The sequence below is a fragment of the Pseudophryne corroboree genome, chromosome 5 (genome assembly GCF_028390025.1).
Source record: "Pseudophryne corroboree isolate aPseCor3 chromosome 5, aPseCor3.hap2, whole genome shotgun sequence".
NCBI classification, from domain to species: domain Eukaryota; kingdom Metazoa; phylum Chordata; class Amphibia; order Anura; family Myobatrachidae; genus Pseudophryne; species Pseudophryne corroboree.
In genome coordinates this window covers 733,875,475-733,902,055 of record NC_086448.1, presented here as the reverse complement: position 1 = coordinate 733,902,055, position 26,581 = coordinate 733,875,475, and the positions used below count along the sequence as shown (strand labels likewise).

Here is a 26,581-nt window from a genome sequence, read left to right as displayed (position 1 = left end):
AATTTGGGATCAGGCATATTGCTGGCGTGCACTGCACTTGGCCAGATATATATTTATAGAGACACCTTAGTGCTATTTACTGAGTCGTGCAAGTTGTCTGTCTTTGTTTTTGTTTTTGTTTTTTTGTATTGTCTGTCTGCATTGGTAAGACACCAGCAATTACTAATAAGCAGTTTCCCTGCCATGTCTAAAACATGGGTATACACTTACTAATTATTTATTTAATAAACTGTTTATAATGATCCTAAAGACTGCAAATCTGAATCATGGCTGTGGCAGCCAAATACTGGCTTGGTTCACTGTTGTAAAGTAAGATATGTTATATCAATTGGTCAGCACATGGTGCTTATAAAACAGTATCTGTAGAGCACTGCAAAGCCTGCAGCAGCTTTGGCTTAATTCACTTGGCCACACCACACTGAATACGCCCAATCTCATCTGATTTTGGAAGCTAAGCAGTGTTGGGCCTGATTAGCCACCTGGGAGTACAAGGTGCTGTAGGTATTTTTAATCTACAGCCACACCACTCTGGATACGCCCAAACTCATCTGAGCTTGGAAGCTAAGCAATGTGCATAGTGTTTTGCCATCTGGGGGAAACTGGTGATCCAACTAGATTGCATACTAATACATGCTAGTTCAAACTGTTAAAAATAGCTCAGTTGGGGCTTACACTATCAATATAAACCTACCATAGGTTTAACAGTCAGGATAGCTCTCCAGAGGCTGCTCCCAAGAGCGCGCTCCCGGCGCCGGCCACTAGATAGGGCCCATTAACTAAGCTGTGGTTAAGCAGCAGTCATCTCAGGTTTTAAGCCTGTGTGAGCTCACATTTAGTTTCAGACTTCTAAAAAATGTATTATACCTCTGTATCAGGATATATCTGGATATTTGTATATGGGTATATAATATATATGTGTATGTATACATATATGGAATATATATATATTTATTAAGGTCTGAGTATGTGTGAATATACATTGTTGTATGTGTGTGTAGAGATATATATATATATATATATATATATATATATATATATATATATAATATGCTGACATTAAAAATCTATTTTGCAGTAAGCAAGACTAATTGGTCAGCACACAGTGTTTATTAAACAGTATCTGTTGAGCACGGCAAACATGGTGAGTTCAGGCCTCATCTGCAGCAGCTTTGCTTATTGTTTTTACAGGTGGCTCTGTAGCTAAGTGGTTAGGCTTTCAGGCCACAGTGAACATTGTGATTGCATGGACACTGGTTCAGATCCTGGTTTAACAGGTGTTAAAAAAAACAAAAAACATGGTAGGACACCATTTTCTTTTAACGTTACTTCCTGGTTCTTTCCCGGAGGTTGCTGCTCTACAACACTTAGCATCTGGAGGAGCGGTGTGGTGTTAGGAGTTTAATTTATTAATTGTTTTTTGTACAGCATGACTCTACAGGAAGATTCACTATTGCTGGTAACCACATGCACGGTAATGCAGGTTAATACACACGTTACTTCCGTGGTGTACTTACTGGTTGGAGTACATGATCACTAAGTCTAATGCATAGTCAAACAAGCAGCTTCGCTGCAAAGTCGGTCACACAGTGTGTCGGACAAATACGAATCTGGGCCAGAGGCGCAATGTATAACGCATCTGACTATAGATAACAAGATTGTAGGTTCGTCTCCTACCTGGCTCGTTTAAGTTGTCGTGATCGTATAGTGGTTAGTGCTCTGCGTAAAAACTGCACAGACAGACCCTTACCGGTCCTCTTTTGGGGGAATACGGGGGCATGTACTGCCTGAAAGGAAAAAAAAATAAATTAAAAATTTTTTTTCTTACTGTTTCAGTTAGATTGTTGCGGTCGATTTACCACCAGCCCTCATAGCACCAGGCCAGTGCGTCAGGTTCTCAGCGAAGGCTGAACGATTTCCAATGGGAGACAATTACAATTATTGGGTGTTTTACTACCTATCGGAGTGTACCCTACACAGCAGTAGGGCTGTTGCTTCGCCCTGCTTTGGTAAGGGTTTTGAGGTAACAAGGCTGTAGGGGCAGGGCACTCCAGTTCAGGTTTGCCCTAAATAAAGACCACCTTACACTTCTTGCTACCTACAGCTTCTTTGGACGTTGGCAGTTGGTTCTTGCGTTTTCAGCTTCGCTAGTGGCGCATAACGTCCACTTTGGCTACGTTCCTAACAGGCGGAGTCGGATTCCAAACGAGATAGATCGCAGACCAAGTGGGGGGAAATCTGATTTCCTACCATTGTCTACGCGAATTCCTGAACGATTCCGTCTCAACGACTTCAATTCCTAGGCATGATTCTCGGTACGGTAAATCAAAGAATTTACCTACCCGAACAGAAAGTACAGGTCATTCGTCATCTGGTACAATTAGTGCTCAAGCCACGCACAGTCTCGGTTCATTTGTGCATTCGCCTTTAGACACAATAGTGGCGGCTTTCGAAGCGCTTCAGTTCGGAGGACTTCACTCACGTCCTTTTCAATTGGATGTGCTCGCACAGTGGTCGGGCTCGCATCTGCAGATTTACCGCAGGGTGAGGTTGTCTCCAAGGGCCAGAGTGTCTCTACTCTGGTGGCTTAAAGTACAGAATCTAACCGCAGGGAAACGGTTCGGTGCCTGGAATTGGATAATTCTCACGGCGGACGCGAGTCTCAGAGGTTAGGGAGCTGTAGTTCAAAATTATCAGCTCCAGGGTCTCTGGGCGGTTCACGAAAGATTGCGGTCTATAAATGTCCTGGAACTCCGGGCAATTTACAATGCGCTACGACAAGCAGTGCACAGGCTGCAGGCTCAGGCTGTTCAGGTGCAGTCAGACAATGCGACGGCGGTCGCATACATCAACAAACAAGAAGGAACGAAAAGCCGTATGGCAATGCGGGAAGTAGCTTAAATCCTCTATTGGGCCGAGTATTACCAAATGATATTGTCGGCAGTAGTCATTCCGGGAGTGGACAACTGGGAGGCGGATTATCTCAGCCGTCTGAATTTTCAAGGAGAATGGGCATTAAATCCAGAAGTATTTCACATGCTGGTCCAGAAATGGAGTTACCCGCAGGTGGACCTGATGGCTTCTCGCCACAATCATCAAACGCCCCAGGTCGTGTCCAGAACGAGAGATCCAAAGGCAGTGGCAGTGGATGCTCTCACAATCACGTGGCCATACAGTCTCGTGTATCTGTTTCCACCATTTCCACTGCTCCCTCTGTGGCTAAAACGGATCAAAGGAGAGTCCGTCACAGTTATACTAGTGGCGCTTCTTTGGCCTCGGAGAGCTTGGTTCTCAGATCTCCGCGGTCTACTCGCAGTCGGTCTTTGGCTGCTCCCACTACGTTCTGACCTGTTTCAGCAGGGTCCGTTCCTTTACCCCGATTTAGCGCGGCCGCGTTTGACGGGGTGGCTGTTGAGACAGCCCTCTTAAGAAGAGAGGGCATTCCAGAATCGGTTATACCAACCATGTTACGAGCTAGGAAGCCGGTTACGGCAGCTCATTATTACAGAATTTGGCGTGCCTATGTAGGTTGGTGTGAAGCTCGGACGTTTCCGACATCATCTTTTAAGTTATCCCGTCTTTTGTTATTTCTACAGATGGGGTTAGATAGAGGTCTGAGTTTATCCACACTTAAAGTGCAGATATCGGCGTTGTCTATTTATTTTCATAGTAGATTGGCCCTATTGCCGTCGGTTCACACCTTTATGCAGGGTGTCCTCAGAGTTCAGCCTCCATTCACTCCACCTACTGCGCCATAAGACTTGAATCTGGTTTTTAGATTTCTTACAGTCTTTTTATTATGAACCCTTACAACAAGTGGATATTAAATTTCTCAATTGGGAAAACAATTTTTCTTTTAGCCTTAGCGTCAGCAAGGCGTGTTTCAGATTTGGGTGCTTTGTCGTGCAAGCCACCGTATTTAGTGTTTCATGATGACAGAGCGGAACTCCGGACGAATTCCGCTTTTCTACCAAAGGTAGTGTCATCTTTTCACATCAATCAACCAATAGTAGTTCCTGTGTTACAGGAGACTCTGGTAGGTTGGATGTGGTACGCGCATTACGCATTTATGTATCCCGAACGTCGACCTTGATGCTGTCAAGATGAGTTGGCCAGCTTCTAGGCAGACCTTATCCAGTTGGATTAAACTGACCATACGTCAGGCTTACCTTCATGCTAGGTTACAGCCGCCTACATCAGTAACAGCTCATTCCACACGGGCTGTGGGAACATCATGGGCAGCGAGTCGTGGAGCTTCTACGACACAGCTTTGCCGGGCGGCCACATGGTCTTCGGTCCACATGTTTGTGCGCCTCTACAAGTTTGATACGTTGGCGGCATCAGCATCTAGCTTTGGCCGCCTAGTGTTACAGGTGCCAAACGGCTCTCCCGCCCACAGGGGTAAACTTTGGTACGTCCCAAGAGTACTCCAGTGACCCCTAGTGGATGAAAAAGAAAATAGGATTTTGGTACTTACCAGGTAAATCCTTTTCTTTGAATCCATAGGGGGCACTGGACGCCCACCCAGAGCAGTTTACCTGGTTTGGGGTAGGTTCAGTAGATCTTATGGTAACACATTTTCACCGACTGGTTCAGATTAACAAGTTCTAATCAGTTATGGTGTCAACTGTTTAGTTGTCAGTAATGTTGTGTCAACTTTATTGTTGTCCGTTATGTTATATGTAATTCTACACTGTCAACCTCTCTATCGCTCCTGTTCGGCTCAGTAAAAAACACTGAGGTACTCAGGGATATGGAGGGGAGGTGTAGTTTCAAAATTAATTTATTCAGTGCCTACTTCCTGTGGAAGCCGTCCATATCCCAAGAGTACTCCAGTGCCCCCTATGGATTCAAAGAAAAGGATTTACCTGGTAAGTACCAAAATCCTATTATTTTACAGCGAAACGCGTTGGTGTTACAGAAGCTGGACTTATTTGACTATCATTTTCAATCTGGAGCAACGCCTAGAGGTCCACAAAACATCAAAAGGGGAGTCCATTGTGACTTACAGCTGACGAAAGACCGGAGCTTTCAATAGGACTTTATGAGGTCCGAAATATTCTTCCACTGCCAAATTGTGCTGTTTCTATCCCCAGGACTGTGGCTAATACTCCATGGATACAATTTATATCGATTATCCAGCGTCCTACAAAGTGGTAATATCCATATTGATTGTGCTGTGCTTGCCCTACCTTTTTGGTCACTTTAGTACTATTAATGTTTTTTGTGATATTGTAACCTTTTAAGATATTTTTTTTTATGTGTTTATAATAAATGTTTAATCAGTCTATACCATATCCAGTCTCTAGCGCTGTGTATATATCCAGTTCTCTACCTGGGGACTGAACCTGGGTGTTTTTGTGCATAGCATTGGTGTCTTTACCCATTAGGCTATACAGTCTGTCTCCCACAGCAGTAGCTGCTGACTTTTGAGAAGGAGCACCTCTCACCACTAGCTTGATTAAGAATATGTTTTGTTATTGTGGTTACCAATGGAATGTAGTCTGAACCAGTGGCGAGCGTTTGGTCATTGTAGCCACATAGCCCCGCTAAATGGCCCACCCGGCGCGGGTGCTCCCTGCGCCCGTGGTTTCCTTCATTTTCCAGAGACCCGCTATCCAGAGCCCTGCTGGGTGAGCTACATTAGCTCTCTCTTACCTAGGAGCGCCTCTCCTCGAGTGGATGCCGCGCTGCTGCCAGTCTGACCCCGCCCCGGGATCCTTACAAGATGGCACTCCTGCGTGTTAGTGGGGGAAGTGCTGGACGACGCTGCGGCCGGGAGGCCGGGACCACCGGCTCCAGGTGCACAGCGCTGGGCGGTGTTGGCTACACACTGGGGATTCGGGCAGCAGCAGGACTGAGAGCCACGTACAGGGGCTGTCTTGATGAACTGAGCCGCCCGCCTCAGCAGACAGCGTCCTGACGGATGGTGGGAGACTGAGACAGCATGAGCGGGAGTCGCTGCGGAGGAGAGATAGCGCACCTGTCAGTGCCGCTTCTCTGTGCTACAAAGCCGCCATTGACTGTGGAGGAGAAATAGGGCACATGACAGTGCCTTTTCTCATCAGTTTGTTAAACAGCCGCCCTGAAGATTCGGGAGCCCTGATAACAGGGATACATACCACTCTTCACTCTTCAGCCATGCTGCTGGTGGCTCCATCGCAGCAGTAAACTGCTGGAGGCGAAACACCCAGGGTCTGATGTCCCTGCAGCCGAGGACTCGGGCTCCAAACTTCGCGGAGTGGGACTGAGCCCCCCCGGCAGCTCCACTGTAGCAGCCTGGCTGGGGCAAAATGCCAGACTGTTGTAGTTTTAGTTAAATTAAGAAAATAATAAAATATCTCTGGATCTCCAGAGGAAGTGACCGGCTCTCCCGGGCACATTTCTAAAACTGGTCTGGGGAGGGGAATAGAGGGGGATGCGCCAGACACACACATTAAAAATTTTAAAGTGCCGGCTCACCTGATCACCCCATCTATACCCCATGGTACTGAACTCCAGCATCCCCTATGGATGATAGAGAAACAATAAGCTTGATCTTGGCCATGTTAAGCTTCAGGAAATACTGGGACACACAGGAGAAGATGGCAGCAAACAGCTGGGGATGGAGGGAGAAAGGGCAGGTGACTTCAGCATAAAGTTGTCATTGATGGCCAAAGGAGATGATGAGGTTTTCAAGGTAAGCCAATGGAGTGGAGAGTTGGAGGAAGAAGTGGTGGTTGACAGTGTCGAAGGCGACAAACAGATCAAAGAGAATGAGGACCAAGAAGTGACCATTGGATTAGGCTGTTAAATAGTCATTGGTGAATGTGGTAAGGAGAGCTTCAGTGGAGTGGAGGGGATGCGAGCCCCCTCTTACTCTTCTCTGCCTCTCTTCCTTGTGTTGTTTGCTATCAGTTAAAGGAAAGCCTTCATTCCACCCAACCATTTCCGTACCTGTCCAAACTTGTGTTCCTCTGCATCTGTCTTCTCCTTGGTGGGAATCTAGGGAAATCATGTATCATTCGTGTAATTACCTCTTTTGTCCTCACTTATGATTTATTACATTCTGATAATTGTGAGCTAAGCACATCATGCATGTTAACAATCCTGTGACTGAGATTTTGACGGACAGTTAAGCCGCTTAATCTTGCTTGCCACTTATACATACTATAATATGTCAGAACATTTACAGCAAATTGGTTATTACGGCCAGTGTCTATTGAGTACTGTATGCTAATATTGTGGACCTTTAATACTATACAATCATTATACAATACATACCTTCTTTGTCAAAAGAACCAGAAGAACTTGAGCTGATGTACTACACAGAAAACAAAAGTACAATTACAGGAATGAACATGAAATAGACAATCTTTATCTCCATAAAACACAAAACAATTATGTAGAAAAAGAAAAAATGGCGTCCACTAACTCATACTACTTGGAATAGGGCGCATGCCGGCTGAGGGGTCAACCAACTTCCTAAAAACAAGTAATATGTAAGAAAGAAAAAGTGGGTGGCGCCAAGGCTCCTAATAGATTGGTATAACTGTACGCTCCAATCCATATAAGGGGCTGGATGTAATGAGTTGGCTGGAAGTGTGGGCTCCCTCTGATATTTTTCAAAGCGCCAATCATGTACAAGGTAAAACCATGCCATGTAAATGACTGCCGCTTTAAAATTCGCCCAGGTTCAGCCGGGAACCCGCACCTCCGGCCAACTCAGACTTCATTACATGTGGACCAAAGTATCAAAGAGCACAATTTATTGACAACGAAAAAAAACCCATTGGATAACTCTACCACTGCAGTGCAGGCTTTAAGGATATCCATACTTAATCACAGGGGACTTAATTAGTACCTCAGTTAATTTGATTTAACCTTCTGGATTTAATCATGGAGGGAGAAACTCTGCTACAATTTTATAATTTACAAATTAAAAGAGGACATGTGACTGACTACTACTAGATTGAATAGGAACGTATGGCAGTGGCAACCCGGAGAAAGCTCATGTTCTAGAAGCAGTGTTAGGGCACCATCATGCAATGACCAAAATTTAACCCCAGCCTTGGTCGAGACTGAAAACACAGAATCTTGCACATTTTGTACTTACGCTTGCTTTTTCATGTACATCAATATTTGGGGATCTTTCCTCATCTGGCAAGGGTGATCTTGGAGAGGGGATGTAGGGAATATTGCTTCTTGTCTGGAAAAAATAAAGAAGAGAAATAACATTTACTTTCAATATTTACTCCTGGCTGTGGAGCAGGTACAGTTTGACAAATGTCAAGATCCATCAGACAGGTTGGGCTTGATATGTCGGCAGTCAGGATGCCAGCGGTCAGAATACCAACCACGGCATCCTGGTGTTGAGAATCCCAACAGGGCCTTGGTAATTATACTTACCTTTCCTCAATGGTCCCCTAACCCTCACTTCTAGCAGCCAAAACCTAAGATTTTTCCGCAGAATTGAAAGTAGCAATTATTTTACAGGCAGACTGAAGTGGAGCGGGATGTAATCGAGTCCGAGTTTGCCCTCTGTGTGAGATGTAGGCCAAATTGGAACTTTTTTTAAAGGGGCAATCATTTACAAGGAATAACCATGCCTTCTAAATGATTGCCCATTTAAAAAAAGGTCTGAGTTTGGCCGGCATCCCGCATGTCGGGCGAACTCGGACTCCATTACATCCCGCCCTTGGTTTTCCACGACGTTAAAGAGTTTCCGCCTGGGGTATTCAGTCACATGGTTGACACCACAATGTTTACATGTTCATCAGGCACCATGTCGACAACCCCAGAATGTGAGATGATGGTTAGGGTTAGGTGCCACCGGAAAGGGTTAAGGTTAGGCTGTGTGCTGATGAGGGGGTGTGTGATGGTTTAGGATTAGGCACTAGGGAGAGGGTTATGAATTAGGGCAGGGATGGGGAACCTTAGGCCCTCCAACGGTTGTTGAACTACACATCCCAGCCTGCCTTGCAACAGTTTTAGCATGGCCAAATAGCAAAACTATAGCAAAGCATGTTGGTATGTGTAGTTCAACAACAGCTGGAGGGAAAAAGGTTCTCAAACCCTGGATTAGGGGGTAAATCATTACAAAAAATGCTGGTCCATCAGATGCCTTCAGACGTGATGGTCACATGACTGCCAGGACCTAGAAGCCACACTGCAGCAGCTGCAGCCACCAGGAGAAGATAAGAGTCCACTAGTTCTTCATGTTGACATATCCATGTAGACATGATAAATGCTAAGCATGTTGCATGTCGACAGTCTGACCATGTTGGCATTCTCAAGTCGACCTGATGACTTTATACATAATAACTGTCAACACACCACACCCTCCACCTGGATACCTGCATTTTGGCTCATTACACCATTTTGAACTGTATCCCAGCATTGTGCTAATATTACACTTTTGCTCCTGTATTTTGGAAAAAATGACTCTTCCTGATTGAATGTAAACCATTTGGTGTTGGAACACAAAGTGAAGACTTTAGTACTACTTTCAGAGAATTTTTTTTCTTTCAGCAGTAGTGCATCTATTTCAGCTGATTATACTGCCCATGGCCCTCATTCAGGTTGGATTGTGATCGAACCGCCAAAATTGCTACAGCCGCACGGGTAAATGCGAACGCCTCTGCCTGGCAATCAGGCAGAACGTTCGCGGAGCGGGAGGGGGGCGGCAATGCTCTGTTTCCAAGGCGGAGACGGAGCTTTGCTGGGGAAGCCGTGGGAAAACGAAGACGTGGCGGGGCGAACGGGGGACGTGGTGTGGGCGTGGTCGGGGCGGCAGCGTGGCGTCACCCGCAGCCGCTGCGATCAAAATGGGAATCAAAATGATGGCGGCGGGCCTCCTGCAGTCACATCCAGGGGGCTTCCCTACATTGGAGTTTCTATAATGGGTGCAAAAGGTGCAGTGCACACGGGCCCCTGGGTCTAGGGGGGGCCCACAGCACACCCATTGCATGCATTTTAGTACTTACCTTTCCGGAGTCCAGCGCCGGGACCTGCAATCGCCAAAATGGCCGCAGCGCATGCGTGGTAGCCAAATTGGTCTCTGGATCATGGTGGGCACCATGTTTCCGGAGACATGCGCATGCGCAGTAGACTCCGGCACAATGCCAGAGTCTACAGCGCCGTTCAGAGGAGGGGGCCGATCCGGAAGTGCACACGGGCCCCCTCCTCTGTAGAAACGTCCCTGCTTCCCTACTTTCAGTGATCATCCTAAAATTGCGGTGCAACTGCAATTTCAGCGTGGTCGCAGGGAAGGGGGGGCGCAGTTAGCATGCTGGGCGGCATTGCCCTGCGATAGGCGGCCCCCAGCATGCGACAAAATGCGACTGAATAGGGTTCCATGTCTTCATAAAGTATGTGTTCAACTTTCATAACACTTAGCCAATCCCCTTAGTGAACACTGTACACTAGTTATTGAATATAATGTGTTTTCAGGGACTATTTTGACACAATCATATTTACCTGTCTAGCTGGTTTTGTGGACATTTCATGGGCAGATTCAATGAAGTGCAGAAGCCCCCTGGCCTGTGTCGGCAGCTTCCACTGGTTAAAGCAGCTTCAGCTCGCAGCATATGGGAGTGTGATCAGAATCTGCCTACTGCTTTGGGAAGAAAAATCTGCAGCACAAGCCAGGGACGGCAAGAGAAATCTTGGGGCCCGGTACAGTGATGTCTTTGTGGCCCCCTTAGATTTTATATACATATATTAAAGTGCAACAGTATTTGCTGTGCTATATAAGAAACCGTTAATGAATAAATATATATAAATGTATTTATCTATACACATACATAAATATGTATATCTTTCCTTCCTCCTACACACCCCGCAGTCTGTCTCTCCCCATTGAATCCATGCTGTATTCCCAGCTACCTCACCCCATCCCACAGCCCTGTATCCTTTCACCAACCGAGTCTTACCCCGGGGAGAGACTCACATGCGCTGCACTCCCCGGTATCCAGACCCGAACACCGCACAGCAGGAATCATGTGACCCTCACACCCCACCGGAAGAGTCCAGCGCACAGCGTGGGAATCCTGTCCAGCGGAGCTGCTGCCATGTCTCATAACTGCCTGCAACAGAGCTGGAGCCAGAAAAGCGGGTGCACACGCGCACCGCACTTGCTGCCCTATTTAGACAAGATGGCTCACATCCTGACCCTGCTGGACACTGAGTGGCATATCCTTGGGGCCCCTCTGATCCTTGAGGCCCGGTACAGGTGTCCCCTTAGACCCCCCCCTGTCGCCGGCCCTGGCACGAGCTACTGATGGAGTGCCCTGGATATTCAAACTGAAACATAGGGGTCAGTCCAATTTAGGGCCATCTAAATGTACAGACACACTAGGCGGCAGCCCATGGCCCCATGATTCTAGCTGCCTGTGAGCAGGAGCAGGCTGGGCTGGAGGGGAGATGCAGATCTACCCCCCTGGGCCAGTGCCTCCGGAGCTTCTTGGAAGGCATGTAGAGAATGCTGCCCGACCACTTTGATTGTGAATTACACACAGAGCAGCCAGGCTGCATTCTCTACCTCCCTTTTAGCCTGCAGCCAGACAGTGAATGGCTGTCAGTATGCTGACTGCTGGATGGCTAAAGCTATCCACTAAACCAGGGATGGGGAACCTTCGGCCCTCCAGCTGTTGTTTAACTACACATCCCAGCATGCCCTGCAACAGTTTTAGCATGGCGAAATAGCAAAACATAGCAAGGCATGCTGGTATGTGTAGTTCAACAACAGCTGGAGGGCCGAAGGTTCCCCATTCCTGCACTAAACGGAGTGCTGACAGCTATTCACTGTGTGTTAGCATGTGGAGAGATGACGCAGGACCGCAGAAGGGGTGAGTTATGATTTTTTTTTAAATGTATTCCCATAAATGGGTGGGTAGGGGCAACAACGCATTGCTTTGGCCGGGGGCTACAATGCTGTTAAGACGCCCTGATCCAATTGGGTGCAAGTTGCCTTGTGTGAGCCATTTATACAGAAAATATGCACTGCAAATTGTATTTGCAATCCAATTCCAAACTCGCTTTACTTCTTGTGTTTATGTGTGCACCCCCTACAGTGTTAAACTATGAGGAAAGTCTTTACTGTAAGGTAAAAATGTTGGGACTCGCTTCAGAACCCATTGCTCCCCACCCCCTCCCTTCGCCCATTGACTAATTAGGCATTTGGAAGTTTTCAATTAAACTTAATTGGACCAATAATTACATCATATTTAGGGTAAAAAATAAAAGAAATGGCCTCAACTTGCACCAAAATCAACTTTATTTGTTAATTATGCCCCCATATATTTATTTCAACAAAAAAATCATTGCTTTTGATCTTTTTTTACATTTAAAAAAAAAATCAGCTCGCCTTGAAATACCCCAACAGCACCTTTTTTCAACTTTGCATTTTTCGTTTAATTACTTTGTACAAATCAACCATCTGAAACCTTTTAAAAGCATATGGTATATTCCTTATGTCCACTAACAGCCTTCTGATAACAACATTTTCACTTCTTTGGGGGTCCAGGAAGGTCCCCCCATTCTTTTATGTATAGATCTAATTTTTCAGAAAATTCGCAGCCCCTCGCTGCGAGTACCGCGTGTAGGCATTTCTCAATGGCTCTCGCATTTCTCGGGTGCGTGTGTCCGTGTGTAGTCTACGAGTTTCATAAAATACACTCGCATATACAGACTCACACCTAACTGGATTCTCCTCGCAGTGTTGTGTATTATGAACACATGCCACAGGTTGTTTATAGCTATAGCTATAACTGATGAACGTCTCCAATCTGGCACAGGTAAACATGGCGTGAACCTGCAGGCAATATTGATTCTTGTAATAAAAAAGAAGCGGTGCGCTCGGGTCTGGAATGCGCATGCACGGCGTGCGTATTGCTTGGCGATATCCGTCACCGGGCAACGACGCTGACAGCGAAGAAAGCGGTCGCAGCGGCGCCCGCAAAAACATTGACAGCAGGAAGGCGTTCCGGGGCGTCAACTGAGTGTTTGAAGCCATTTTCGGGGAGTGGTAAGAAAAATGCAGGCGTGTCCAGGCGAACGGAGGGCGGATGTCTGACGTCAAAGCCGTGACCATCATCGCTGGATCTGTTGCATAGGGTAAGTATGTCCAGGGCTGGTCTTGTTTTGCAGGAAAAATTTTTAGCATAGCAGGGCTGCACAAGCGATCGCAGCCCTGCTATGCTAAAATACACTCCCCCATAGGCGGAGATTAGTTGATCGCACCAGCAACAAAAAGTTGCTTGGTGCGATCAACTCGGAATGAGGGTCAATATCTATATAATAATTGACTAAGGTCTGTCGCACCTCCGACATGTGCACTGAGAGCCGGGGTGCATACTAAAGGTTCCCACTGCAGTGACGGGAAACAGCAGTTGCTGAGGACGGAGGATCACTCCAGGAACGATGGGTTATACAGAGTGACAGGGTGAGAAGTAAGCAGGATGATATGGGATGGGAGGGAGTGGGGCGGATGCTGGACAGGGTCAAGAGGAGTCTAGGCAGAACAAGTGGTGGACTGAGGTAACCTGGTATATGCCAGGTCCCATTACTAGTTACTTAATAATATCATAATATAGACGCTCATTGTGACCGGACGCCTCTGAGAGTCCTCAATGACTCACGTCCATGATCACAGAACGGGTTTATGTCACACAGGACCTGGCCAATTAGGGGATTCCCGCTTACCGTCAGTAACTGCCTGTTACTGACTCCACCCACTGCGCAGTGGGCGGAAACTATGCTGCTACCACCAGACTCCTACTTCCCGTGGCAACTGGAATCACGGTGCTGCTCTGTATTTGTTGACACACTGTCTTACCACACCTGTGTGGTGTGGACTGATCCCCACTGGTCGCTTGACCAAGCCTCTGCACGGTAGCTGGCGGAAGGCGGAGGTTGGAGACGCTGGGTGTACCCAAAACAGCCGGAGAACGGGGCAATGTTTGACAAACCCCTGCTCGTCAAAAGATGAAGCGGTTGTCTTGAGGCAAAAGATATTTATTCACTCAAATCAAGCCCTCAAAAAGGCCCCTCCTGTTTCCAGGGGAACAGCAATACAGCAAGATGTTCACAGCAGAAAGAAGATGGTATAATACAGCTGAGGCATGCAGGCCCCTCTTTTTATCTCAATTTTACACACAGTACCACAGGGGGAAAGCCCTCCCTGTCTTCTCCAACCAATCAGATTATTTCACAAAAATATAAATAAATACAAGTTACATTTCAAAAGAGTTAAGATTTAGATAAAGCAATTTTCTGCTCCTTTTCACATATGAACCAAAACAGTGGGGGTCATTCCGAGTTGTTCGCTCGGTAAAAATCTTCGCATCGCAGCGATTTTCCGCTTAATGCGCATGCGCAATGTTCGCACTGCGACTGCGCCAAGTAAATTTGCTATGCAGTTAGGAATTTTACTCACGGCTTTTTCATCGTTCTGGCGATCGTAATGTGATTGACAGGAAATGGGTGTTACTGGGCGGAAACAGCCCGTTTTATGGGCGTGTGGGAAAAAACGCTACCGTTTCCGGAAAAAACGCAGGAGTGGCCGGAGAAACGGAGGAGTGTCTGGGCGAACGCTGGGTGTGTTTGTGACGTCAAACCAGGAACGACAAGCACTGAACTGATCGCAGATGCCGAGTAAGTCTGAAGCTACTCAGAAACTGCTACGAGGTGTGTAATCGCAATATTGCGAATACATCGTTCGCAATTTTAAGATGCTAAGATTCACTCCCAGTAGGCGGCGGCTTAGCGTGTGCAAAGCTGCTAAAATTCACTTGCGAGCGAACAACTCGGAATGAGGACCCGTGTGCGTTCTCAAACACAATCTCATTAACATGTTCCGGTCTCTTTCACAGATGTAAATATAACTTCAATTTCAATTGTATTCATCCTCTCACCCATAGACAAAGTTCATGTTGTTTAAACATAAATCTGCATCCGCTCCTGTCTTTCACATCTCCATACAAAACCAGTTTTGGCTTATCACACAATAGGAGATGCTGAAAGCACCAACAGTCTGCTCTCCAAACCTTAGTTTGTACTGTATTTCAAAGAAAATGTTTGTCCACCAAAAGGCCTGCTAATTGACACCTATCCCCTGCTGGAGCTAAGACAAGTAACATATGACTTTCTATGTACAAGCTGCTGAAGAAAAATTGTCATGGCATTTTAGAAACAAAAATACCTCATACTATTATCATAAGTGCTTTGTCCATGCAGTTCTATAACCGTGCAGTCCATAATTCTCCAACTGCGCACTGTGCAGTGATATAGCATATTGAAACACATTATTAAACATACATTTAGTCAGGTACAGTGCATGGTGCCTAGAGCCAGTTGTTCTTTTTAAAATGGCGCCTAGCGCCCATTGTCCATTTAAATGGCGCAGGGCACAGAGGGTTAGTGGGTCTCAGGCCACACTCATCTATTGTGTTTCAATTAGTGGCAGAAAAAAGGTTAGCCTACAGTAATATAATTTATGTGCATTCATTTTAGGAACACAAAAAAAACTGCTCTATAGAAGACTACAGCTATAAAGTTTACTCTACATTCTAGATAAGGATACACATGTGTCAGTAGATCCACATAGAATACATGTACAAAGTGGTTACTTACTTTCTTAATTTCTAGAATCCCTTCAAGTATTGAAATGTCATCATACTTATTGATCACTGGTTCCAGATCCAGCAAACACTCTAGTGAGGGGCAATAAAAGTACAGGAAACATATAATTACACGAGTAAATCAGACTTTCTTAGTAACATGGTGAAAATAGAAACCTGTAAGATATCAGCCATGTTCAGTCTACTGCAGTAAGATGACATAAGACAAAAGCTTAGGGGAATATTTATTTCAGATCAGAAGTGACCATAACACCTGAATTTTATGGTTGTAAGTGTATCTGTATGTGATGTAAATCGAGCATATATGCTACGGGATGTAGTTATGTGACTGACGGTCACAATAACTCCCCCTTCATCCTGGCCACTCACAATACCGACAGTTGGCATGCCGACTAGAAGGAACTATTCCCACTCGTGGGTGTCCACGACACCTATAGAGTGGGAACAGAACCAGTGGCGAGCGCAGCAAGGAGCTTCGTTGTGCTGCCGCCCCGCCAGCATTCTGCGGCCGGGATCCCAGCGTCGGGATGCTGACCACCGGGATCCCGGCTGACCGTAACGCGGCCCCAACCCATATGCTACAGGTGCAGACTTGCATGCATCACATGGTTTTTTGCAACACTGCATATGCATGCAGTTGCATTTTTTTATGATTTTGGAGACAAATGTGTTCAAATCTAACCCACTGATGATTACAGAGACCGATCAAAACTGTTTACTAGTCCTTAAAGTACATGATGTTATATCTCCACTTGTTTGTAGGGTAAACCAATAATTAGAAAAATGCAGCCTCTCACATTGCGGCATGCAGCACTTGTCCATGGTTGCTGGGTAGCAGACATCCTGCACTCCAATGCTGCCCTCCAGCGCTTGGAGATGATAGAAGCGGTTTAACCTTATTCTCATATAAAAGGAGGCAGGGTTCTCCGTTCACTTACTTAGAAAAGCTGGTCTATCGTCGGGATCGCTGGCCCACCCACTCTTCATTAATGACATAAACAAGTCCCGATGGGGAATGTCCGAGGGCAGGCTTTCTTCACTAGTGTCCGGTCTGTTCCCATTCACCACACTGAACATGATCTGTATCGGATTTGTGGCTCCTAATAAAATAATCATTGGGAAATATTAATGCTGTAACTTGAACACACCACTTGAAGACACCTTTTGATTGCTCCTTGATGCAGTTCTTTTTTGTGGCTTACACCATCTCTTATAACTTCAATAGAATGCAAGTTATAACAATCTTTTATAAGCACTTGGCCCCCGAGCCACTGTCCTAACTACTGTCATTGTAGGAGGTGCAGTGGCTATGATACCCAGAGATTAGGGGATGCTCAGAGGTTATGGAAGGCCCAGAGATGGACGTTTACCTGCTTTCTGGAAGCGCTAGCCATCCACCTACGGTAGGAACATGTCCGACTAGAAACATGACCACACCTATGTTCACCTGCCCTTTCACACTTAGTATATGTCCTGATTAGCTGGCTACCAAAGATGGGATTTACAATAATGTATATAAAACCCTCCCTGGATCCTGATTCCCTCTCTAACTACTACCACATATCTCATCACCCTTTTGCCTACAGTCTGTTGGATACATTTGTTTACAAAACCCTATGCACTTTCCTTTCTCTTACTCATTGAGACCCTTCAGTGTGGTTTTTGTTAACCTTCATCCCATGGAAACTGCGTTCACCATGGTTACTGAAGACCTTCTAAATCACTAAATCTCAGGGTCAATTTTACATTCTCATCCTTCTGGACCTGTTAGCTGACTTTAAGACAGCTGACCATCCACTCTTTCTTCAAGCCCCTCACTCTGACATTGCCATCTCATGTCTCTTCTCCTACCTTTCTAATGGTTTCTTCTCTGTCTCTATCTCCAACTCTGTCTCCCCCCCTTATGCTCTATCAGTTGTAGTTCCACAAGGAATTCCAAGACACCTTGCAACCGTCTCCTGGGGGTCTATTTACTAAGCATTGGATGGCGATAAAGTCAATGGAGATAAAGGGGGTCATTCCGAGTTGTTCGCTCTGTAAATTTTTTCGCATCGCAGCGATTTTCCGCTTAGTGCGCATGCGCAATGTCCGCAGTGCGACTGCGCCAAGTAAATTTGCTATGCAGTTAGGTTTTTTACTCACTGTTTTTTCTTCGTTCTGGTGATCGTAATGTGATTGACAGGAAGTGGGTGTTTCTGGGCGGAAACTGGCCGTTTTATGGGTGTGTGCGAAAAAACGCTACCGTTTCTGGGAAAAACGCGGGAGTGGCTGGAGAAACGGAGGAGTGTCTGGGCGAACGCTGGGTGTGTTTATGACGTCAAACCAGGAACGACAAGCACTGAACTGATCGCAGATGCCGAGTAAGTCTCAAGCTACTCAGAAACTGCACAGAGATATCTTTTTGCTCTATTGCGAATCTTTCGTTCGCAATTTTAAGAAGCTAAGATTCACTCCCAGTAGGCGGCGGCTTAGCGTGTGTAAAGCTGCTAAAAGCAGCTTGCGAGCGAACAACTCGGAATGAGGGCCAAAGTACCAGCCAATCAGCTCCTAACAGTCATGTCACAGGCTGTGTTTGAAAAATGATAGGAGCTGATTGGCTGACACTTTATCTCCATCCAAGGCTTGGTGATCTCATCAAAACACTTTCTTTCTAATAACCCCGGTATGCCAATGATACATAAATCTACTTATTTTGTCACCTCTTCTCCTCCACCCTCTCTCACATATGTAACTGTCTCTCTTTTCCATGTCTTTCTGCCTGTCCCAGCACTTTCTTAAGATCAACATGTCCAAGACAAAGATAACTGTCTTCTCCTTCTTTTGAGTTGCTTTTCCTCTCACCTCACTCTTTCAGCTGCTAACACTATCCTCACTCCTTTCTATCAAGTCCATTGTCTAGGTGCCACAGTCTACTCTCTCTCTCTCTCTCTCTCTCTCTTTCTCCTTCATCCCCCCAAATTCATGCTATTGCTCAATCCTGTTGATTTTACCTCCACAACATCTTCAGGTCTTTATTTCTCCCACCTTTCTCCCTTCTCATCTCCCTGGTTTATCCTCACCTTGAACCACTACATTGACTCCCAATCAGAATCCAGCTGAACCTCATCACACTCTCTTTAAAGTATTGAATCACTCGTCCCCCCTTCATCTCTGGCTATAAGTATATATGTAATGGGTGCAGGGTGTGCACTGCACACAGGCTCCTGAGTTTAGAAAGGAGCCACACTGCTCAAATTGCACTCATAGGCTATTATATTTACCTTTCTGCTAGGTCCCGTAATTTGCAGAATCACAAGAGGATGGATCTGGGACCCCTACCATTTATGAAACCTTAACATCAAATATACTAGTATCTAACATATTGATATGACAATTGTAGTTGTCAAAAGTATAATTCAGTTTGTGAAGCTCTGCATAATAGATACCTTCATACGGCTGTTTTCTTGATAGAACTTCCCACATAATAATGGCAAAGCTACAATATAAAACAAATATTTTGTATCAATTACATAAATAGGCACAGCATCTAAATGTGTCAGGGGATGCAGTAAAATTATTAAAGTGTTCCGTTAATCCCACATCAAACACAGGCAAAGTGGAGTATGGATGGCTGATGTCAGTGGCGGAACTAGCGAGCGATGGGCCCAGGTGCGACAAAATCCTTTGGGCCTCCCCCCCCCCCCCCTCATCCCATCCAAGTCCACTCCCTCACCCCTGGAGAGGATCTGGTGAGGGGGACCTGCTTAGGGCCAGGGAAATGGATACCTAGCAACAGTGCTGTAACTAGACATTTTAGCGCTGTGTGCAAGAAACGGCATCGGAGCCCCCTCACCTCTATGTAAAACATGGGCAGTGCGTGCCAAACATATAGGGGCGTGGCTTCGTGGGGAACGGGTGTGGCCACAAACTAATACCAATTCATATAACGGTGCACAATAGTTTCCATTATTCAAATTACACTGCACAGTAGCGCACCAGGTAGAGCCACTTTTACACATTACGGCAGACAGCGTCCCCTTTTTTACACATTACAGCAGACAGCGTCCCCCTTTTTACACATTACGGCAGACAGTGTCCCCCTTTTTACACATTAAGGCAGACAGCGTCCCCTTTTTACACATTACGACAGACAGCGTCCCCTTTTTTTACACATTATGGCAGACAGCGTCCCCTTTTTTACACATAATGACAGACAGCGTCCCCCTTCTTACACATTACGGCAGACAGCGTCCCCCTTTTTACACATTACGGCAGACAGCGTGCCCTTTTTACACATTATGGCAGACAGCGTCCCCCTTTTTACACATTACGGCAGACAGAATAGACAGATAGATAGATAGACAGTAAGAATAGATATACTTACTGTCTCCGCTGGCTCACATAGGTGGTCATTCCGAGTTGTTCGCTCTGTAATTTTCTTCGCATCGCAGCGATTTTCCGCTAATTGCGCATGCGCAATGTTCGCACTGCGACTGCGCCAAGTAAATTTGCTATGAAGATTGGTATTTTACTCACTGCATTACGAGTTTTTTTCTTCGTTCTGGAGATCGGAGTGTGATTGACAGGAAGTGGGTGTTTCTGGGCGGAAACTGGCCGTTTTATGGGAGTGTGTGAAAAAACGCTACAGTTTCTGTGAAAAACGCGGGAGTGGCTGGAGAAACGGAGGAGTGTCTGGGCGAACGCTGGGTGTGTTTGTGACGTCAAACCAGGAACGACAAGCACTGAACTGATTGCACTGGAAGAGTAAGTCTCGAGCTACTCAGAAACTGCACAGAGAAGTCTTTTCGCAATATTGCGAATCTTTCGTTCGCAATTTTGATAAGCTAAGATTCACTCCCAGTAGGCGGCGGCTTAGCGTGTGCAATGCTGCTAAAAGCAGCTTGCGAGCGAACAACTCGGAATGAGGGCCATAGTCAGGCTCCTCGTGCAGCTTCTGGCAGATCCCGGGCAGGGGAGAAGAAGGAGGAGGGAGGGGGACTCGGAAGCCGCAGCAGTGCAGTGTAATTGGTGGAGGCGCCGCTGCTGTCCCTCTCCTTCACCATAGGCTGTCCTCCGCCGCTCTGATGAGGGAAGCGCATCCCAGCATTCAGTTTGACTCATTACATGCCGCGCTGGCATTGGGCCCCTTGGCAGTGGCGGGCCCCAGTGCAAGGAACAGCTTGCACTGGCGGTAATTCCGCCACTGGCTGATGTTCTGAATTAAGCACTTCCAAATGCCTAATCCTTTGCAGACAAAGGGGGTTTTCAGAGTTGCTAGCAAACCAAAAAAGTTAGCAATTGGGCAAAACCATGCTGCACTGCAGGTGGGGCAGATGTAACATGTGCAGAGAGTTAGATTTGGGTGGGATGTGTTCAAAGTGAAATCTAAATTGCAGTGTAAAAATAAAGCAGCCAGTATTTACCCTGCACAGAGACAATATAAACCACCCAAATCCAAATCTCTCTGCACGTTATACAGTATCTGCCCCACCTGCCCCTAATTTTAGCACAGCTACGATCATCTTCCCTGACAGCACAGGGCTAGTCCGCCCCGCATGTCAGTGCCCCCCCCTCCCCGCACAAATACAAAAGCGCTTTTGTATTTCAGGAGTAACTCCCGGCCAGCGCAGCTCCTGCGGCTGGCTGGGAGTTGATGTCACACAGTCGCCGCAGCCCGCCCCCCCCCCACGGCCTGGACACACCTGCGTTGGCCGGACCGCGCCTCCTAAATGGCGGCACCGGTGCATGCGCGGTTCTGACCCGATCGCTGCGCTGCAACAAATTGCAGCGAGCGTTCGGGTCGGAATGACCCCCCTGGTTTTGCCCAATTGCTAACTTTTTGGGTTTGCTAACAACTCTGAATAACCCCTCAAATGCTTTGTTTCTAAACCTCCCCCTTAATATATTGCAGTAACCTATGGAGTGATGCAGTCACAAAACATCTGGGTATTAGGGAAATAGGTTCTTTGCTGTTTAGTTTTCATGGCCCAGTGGCAGCTCAGATTATAGTAACCTCTGTTTTTAGTATTAAAGGACCCCCTCCTTCACTTAGGCCCAAGGTTCTTCTTCCTGGTGGCTGGCCCTTCCATGGATCTAGCCACCCATGTGCTGTGCAGTTGTGTCCTCACTTCATTTTATCTCCAGTTGTCTCAGGCATACCTCCCAACATGACCCTATCCAGGAGGGACAGCATGCTCTGCTCCTGGACTTCTCTCGTAATGTATGATTGCCATCACCTGTGTTGAAATACCTTTCTTATCCATTAACCTGTTCAACACAGATGCAGACAATCATAAATTAAGAAAAAAAAAGTCCAGAAGCAGAGAATTTTGTCCCTCCTGGAGAGGGCCATGTTGGGAGGTATAGTCTCAGGTACAATCCATCATCTCCCATTTACTCTCCTTTGCCCTGTACTCTTCATCACACCACTCTGCACACATGGCCATTGCAGAGACAGTATGGAAGGCAGACAGAGAGGTTAGTTCCCCACAGCCACAGGTTCTCAATCTCGGTCCTCAGGACCCCACACAGTGCATGTTTTGCAGGTAACCCAGCAGGTGCACAGGTGTATAAATTACTCACTAACACATTTTAACAGGTCCACAGGTGGAGATAATTATTTCAATTGTGATTCTTTGAGGAGACCTGCAAAACATGCACTGTTTGGGGTCCTGAGGACTGAGTTTGAGAACCTGTGCCCACAGCAATTGCAGCTGTGACAGCATTTAAAGGTTGGTACAGTAAGTGTCTTTGTGGGAATTAATCTAATGTGACGGCAGTAGTTATGTTAATTTGGAGCTGGTATGGGGTTCTATTAAATAGGATTTTAATTAAATCCTTTTCTCGTAGTCCATAAGGGATATTGGGGAAATCTAGTACGATGGGGTATACAGGTCCAAAGGAGCCGGTGCACTTTAAATTTTTTCACTGGGTGTGCTGGCTCCTCCCCTCTATGCCCCCTCCCACAGGTAGTTATAGGTAAAACAGTGCCCGAAGGAGAAAAGACATATATGAGAGAAGGAACATGAAAACAAAGAGTGGTGAGATTTATATACCAGCACACCACTAGCATAAAACAACCAGCAACGGCTGGTAACAACAACAGCAACAGCTGAACAGGTAAACACATAAAAGAGAACCTGCAGAAAAGTCAACACACTGAGGCGAGAGCCCAATATCCCTTATGGACTACGAGTAAATAATTTATCAGTAGGTAATTAAAATCCTATTTTCCCTAGCATCCATAAGGGACATTGGGGAAATCTAGTACGATGGGGATGTCCCAAAGCTTCCAGAACGGGCGGGAATGTGTGGAGACTGCTGCAGTACCGCCTGCCCAAACTGGGTATCCTCTTTGGCCAGTGTATCAAACTTATACAACTTAAAAAAAGTATTCTTCCCCAACCAGGAAGCAGCTTGGCACATTTGCAAGGCCGAGACTCCACAGGCAGCCGCCCAGGAAGACCCCACCGATCTTGTAGAGTGGGCCTTCAGAGACTTAGGAACAGATAAGGCTGCCAACACATTGGATAGTAAGTCTAAGCCAACGAGAAATGGACTACTTCGAAACAGGACAACCCTTTTTCTGCGCATCATAGAGCACGAACAAAGAAACTGTCTTTCTGATCCGAGACGTTCGCTTGACATAGATCTTCAAGGCTTGCACAGCATCCAATGCCTCTGGAGGAGCAGAAGAGTCAGAACTGGACAGAACCACAATAGGTTGATTCAGGTGAAATGCTGAGGCAACCTTCGGCAGGAACTGCTGTTACAGTCCGGAGCTCCGCTCTGTCCTCGTAAAAGACCAAGCATGGACTTTTACGCGATAAGGCCCCCAATTCTGAGACACGTCGAGCAGAAGCCAGGACCAGTAACATCACCGTCTTCCATGTCAGGTACTTGTCTTCCACAGTCATCAGAGGTTCAAACCAGGAGGACTGTAGAAATTCCAACACCACATTCAGATCCCAGGGCGCCGTGGGCAGCACAAAAGGAGGTTGCATGTAGAGTACCCCTTGCAAGAAGGTCTACACTTCTGGCAACGCTGCCAATTTCTTCTGGGAAAAAATGGAAAGAGCTGAAATCTGGACCTTAATGGAACCCAGACGCAAGCCCTTATCCACAGCAGCCTGCCGGAAACATAAAAAACGTCCCACGTGGAACTCTGCAGGCGGATACGTGCATTCCACGCACCAAGACACATATCTCCTTCAGATATGATGATATTGTTTTGACGTTACAGGTTTCCTGGCCTGAACCATGGTAGCAATAACCTTTTTGGAAAGGCCCTTGTGAGCTAGGATGTTCCGCTCAACCTCCATGCCGTCAAACGAAGTCGCCGTAAGTCCGGGTAGATGAAGTAGATCCTTGTTGAAGTAGATCTCTTCTTAGTGGTAGAGGCCAAGGGTCTTCGACGGACATGTCAAGAAGATCCGCATACCACGCCCTCCGAGGCCAATCCGGGGCAATCAGAATTGCCTGAACTCCTTGATTCCTGATTCGCTTGAGCACCCTTGGGAGCAACGGAATCGGAGGAAACAGGTAGACCAGCTGGTAAGGCCAAGGCGACGTCCGTGCATCCACTGCCCTCGCCTGAGGGTCCCTGGTTTGTGAGCAATACCAGTGAAGCTTCTTGTTGAGTCGAGAAGCCACCATGTCTATTTGTGGGCAGCCCCACCGGTGGATGATCTGCTGGAACACTTGATGGTGGAGTCCCCACTCCCCTGGATGGAGATCGTGACGACTCAGGAAGCCCGCTTCCCAGTTGTCCACACCCGGAATGAAGATTGCTGACATGGCTCTTGCATTTCTTTCTGCCCAGAGGAGTATCTTTGACACCTCTTGCGTGCAGGCTCTGCTTTTTGTCCCTCCGTTTCCATTGATATACGCCACTGCGGTGGCGTTATCCAACTGTACTGGGATCACGTGATCCTTGAGAAGAGGAGAGGCCTGAAGCAGAGCATTGAAGATAGCCCGAAGTTCCAGACTGTTGATCGGAAGCAGGCTTTCGAGGGCTGACCACCTGCCCTGGAACTGTGCCCCTTGGGTGACAGCTCCCCATTCTCTCAGTCTCGCATCCATCGTGAGGAGGGTCCAATCCTGAATACCGAAACTCTGGCCTTCCAGGAGATTGGAGGACTGTAACCACCACAGGAGGGAAATCCTGGCCTGAGGTGACAGCTGGATTAGCCCGTGCATCTGTAGATGTGAGCCGGACCACTTGCTCAGGAGATCCAATTGAAATGTTCTGGCATGGAACCTCCCATATTGGATCGCCTTGTATGAGGCGACCATCTTTCCCAGCAATCGTATGCAAAGATGGATGGACACTCGAGTAGGTCGGAGCACCATTCAGACCATCTCCTGAAGTGTTCTCGCCTTATCCTCTGGTAGGAACACCTTCTTTACCACAGTATCAAACAACATCCCCAGGAACAGGAGCCGCTGAGTTTGCTCCAGGTGGGACTTCTGTAAATTGAGGATCCACCCATGGTGTTACAGAAGGTGGCTAGTGCAGTCGATATGGAGCAATAAAAGCTTCCTGGATCTTGCTTTTATCAGAAGATCGTCCATGTAAGGGACAACACTCACTGACCCCCTGGACCCGGAGTTGGAACATCATCTCCGCCATCACCTTCATGAATACCCTCGTAGCTGTGGACAGGCTGAAGGGCAGGGCCTGGAACTGGTAGTGATCGTCCAGCAGGGCAAACCTCAGGTACGCTTGATGAGGTGGCCAAATTGGAATATGAAGGTAGGCATCCTTGATATCCAGGGAAACCATGAATTCCTGTTCTTCCAGGCGCGCAATAACTGCTCGCAAGGATTCAATTTTGAACTTGAAAACCTACAGGTAAGGGCTCAAGGACTTGAGATTCAAAATGGTCCTTACCGAACTGTCTGGTTTCGGTACCACAAACAGGTTGGAGTAATAACCCTTGCCTCATTGTGGTATTGGTACTGGAACAATGACGTGGGATTGGGCCAACTTTTGGATGGCCTGTTGCAACGTAACCTGCATATCCTCCAAAGCTGGTAAGCTTGATTTGAAAAAACGTTGGGGAGGAGCACCGTTGAACTCCAGCTTGTAGCCCTGAGAAATTAGATCTCTGACCCAGGTATCCTGGCAGGAAGCCTTCCAGATGCGGCTGAAGTGACGCAGTCGAGCTCCCACCTCGAGATCCCCTCAGGGCGGGTGGGCACCGTCATGCTGAGGTCTTAGTGGAAGCAGAACTAGTGGTCTGGTCCTGAGAGCTGGTGCTTGCAGGTTTTCTTAACTTACCTCTGGTGCCTGTAGTTGCATTTGAGGCACCTCTGGCCTTAGATCAAAATCTGTTAGACCGAAAGGACTGCACAGACGGCCCCGTGTAAGAGCGTTTCGCCAGCGGCGCCCCAGAGGGGAGAAACATGGATTTCCCAGCCGTAACTTTGGAAATCCATGTATCCAACTCAACCCCAAAGAGCCATTTCCCACAGAAGGGGAGGGATTCCACACTGCGCTTTGATTTTGTGTCTTCAATCCACTGACGTAACCACAAAGCACTGCGCGCCAACACTGCCATGGCAGAAGTCCTAGCATTAATATTTCCCATCTCCTTGAGAGAGTCACACAGGACGCGTGTAGTGTCCTGAATGTGCTTGAGGAGAGTCACCATAGTGACCAGGGGCATAGCCCCGGAGAAGCCTTCCTGAATCTGAGTAGCCCACGTATGAATGGCATGGGTCATCCAGCATCCAGTGGTGACCAGGTTTTGCGATACACCTGCTGCCATGTAAATAGATTTTAGCGTCGTCTCTATTTTCCGGTCCCCAGGATCCTTTATGGTAAAGAAGCCCAGGGCAGGCAGCACCAACTTTTTAGACAGTCGAGAGACTGATACGTCAACCCCTGGGGGTTCCTCCCAAAATTTCCTGCCTTCAGGAGCAAATGGGAAAGTGCGCAAAAACTTTTTTGACACTTGGAATTTTTTGTCTGGATTTTTCCA

At 46.9% G+C, this 26,581-nt stretch overlaps 1 protein-coding gene across 2 annotated transcripts in view; it reads right to left on the bottom strand.

Moving 5' to 3' along the window:
• Positions 1-26,581, bottom strand: part of RIPK2 (receptor interacting serine/threonine kinase 2) — an 86,442-nt gene that overhangs the window by 21,480 nt on the left and 38,381 nt on the right. The window contains exons 5-10 of one of the 2 annotated variants that reach the window (XM_063924067.1): positions 19,043-19,092; positions 16,556-16,717; positions 15,610-15,689; positions 8,093-8,185; positions 7,261-7,300; positions 6,934-6,981 (exon numbers count right to left, since the gene is read on the bottom strand). In XM_063924067.1, the coding sequence (XP_063780137.1) occupies positions 6,934-6,981; positions 7,261-7,300; positions 8,093-8,185; positions 15,610-15,689; positions 16,556-16,717; positions 19,043-19,092 (473 nt within the window). The remainder of the gene's footprint in view (positions 1-6,933; positions 6,982-7,260; positions 7,301-8,092; positions 8,186-15,609; positions 15,690-16,555; positions 16,718-19,042; positions 19,093-26,581) is intronic. The other variant, XM_063924069.1, reaches the window with a different exon arrangement.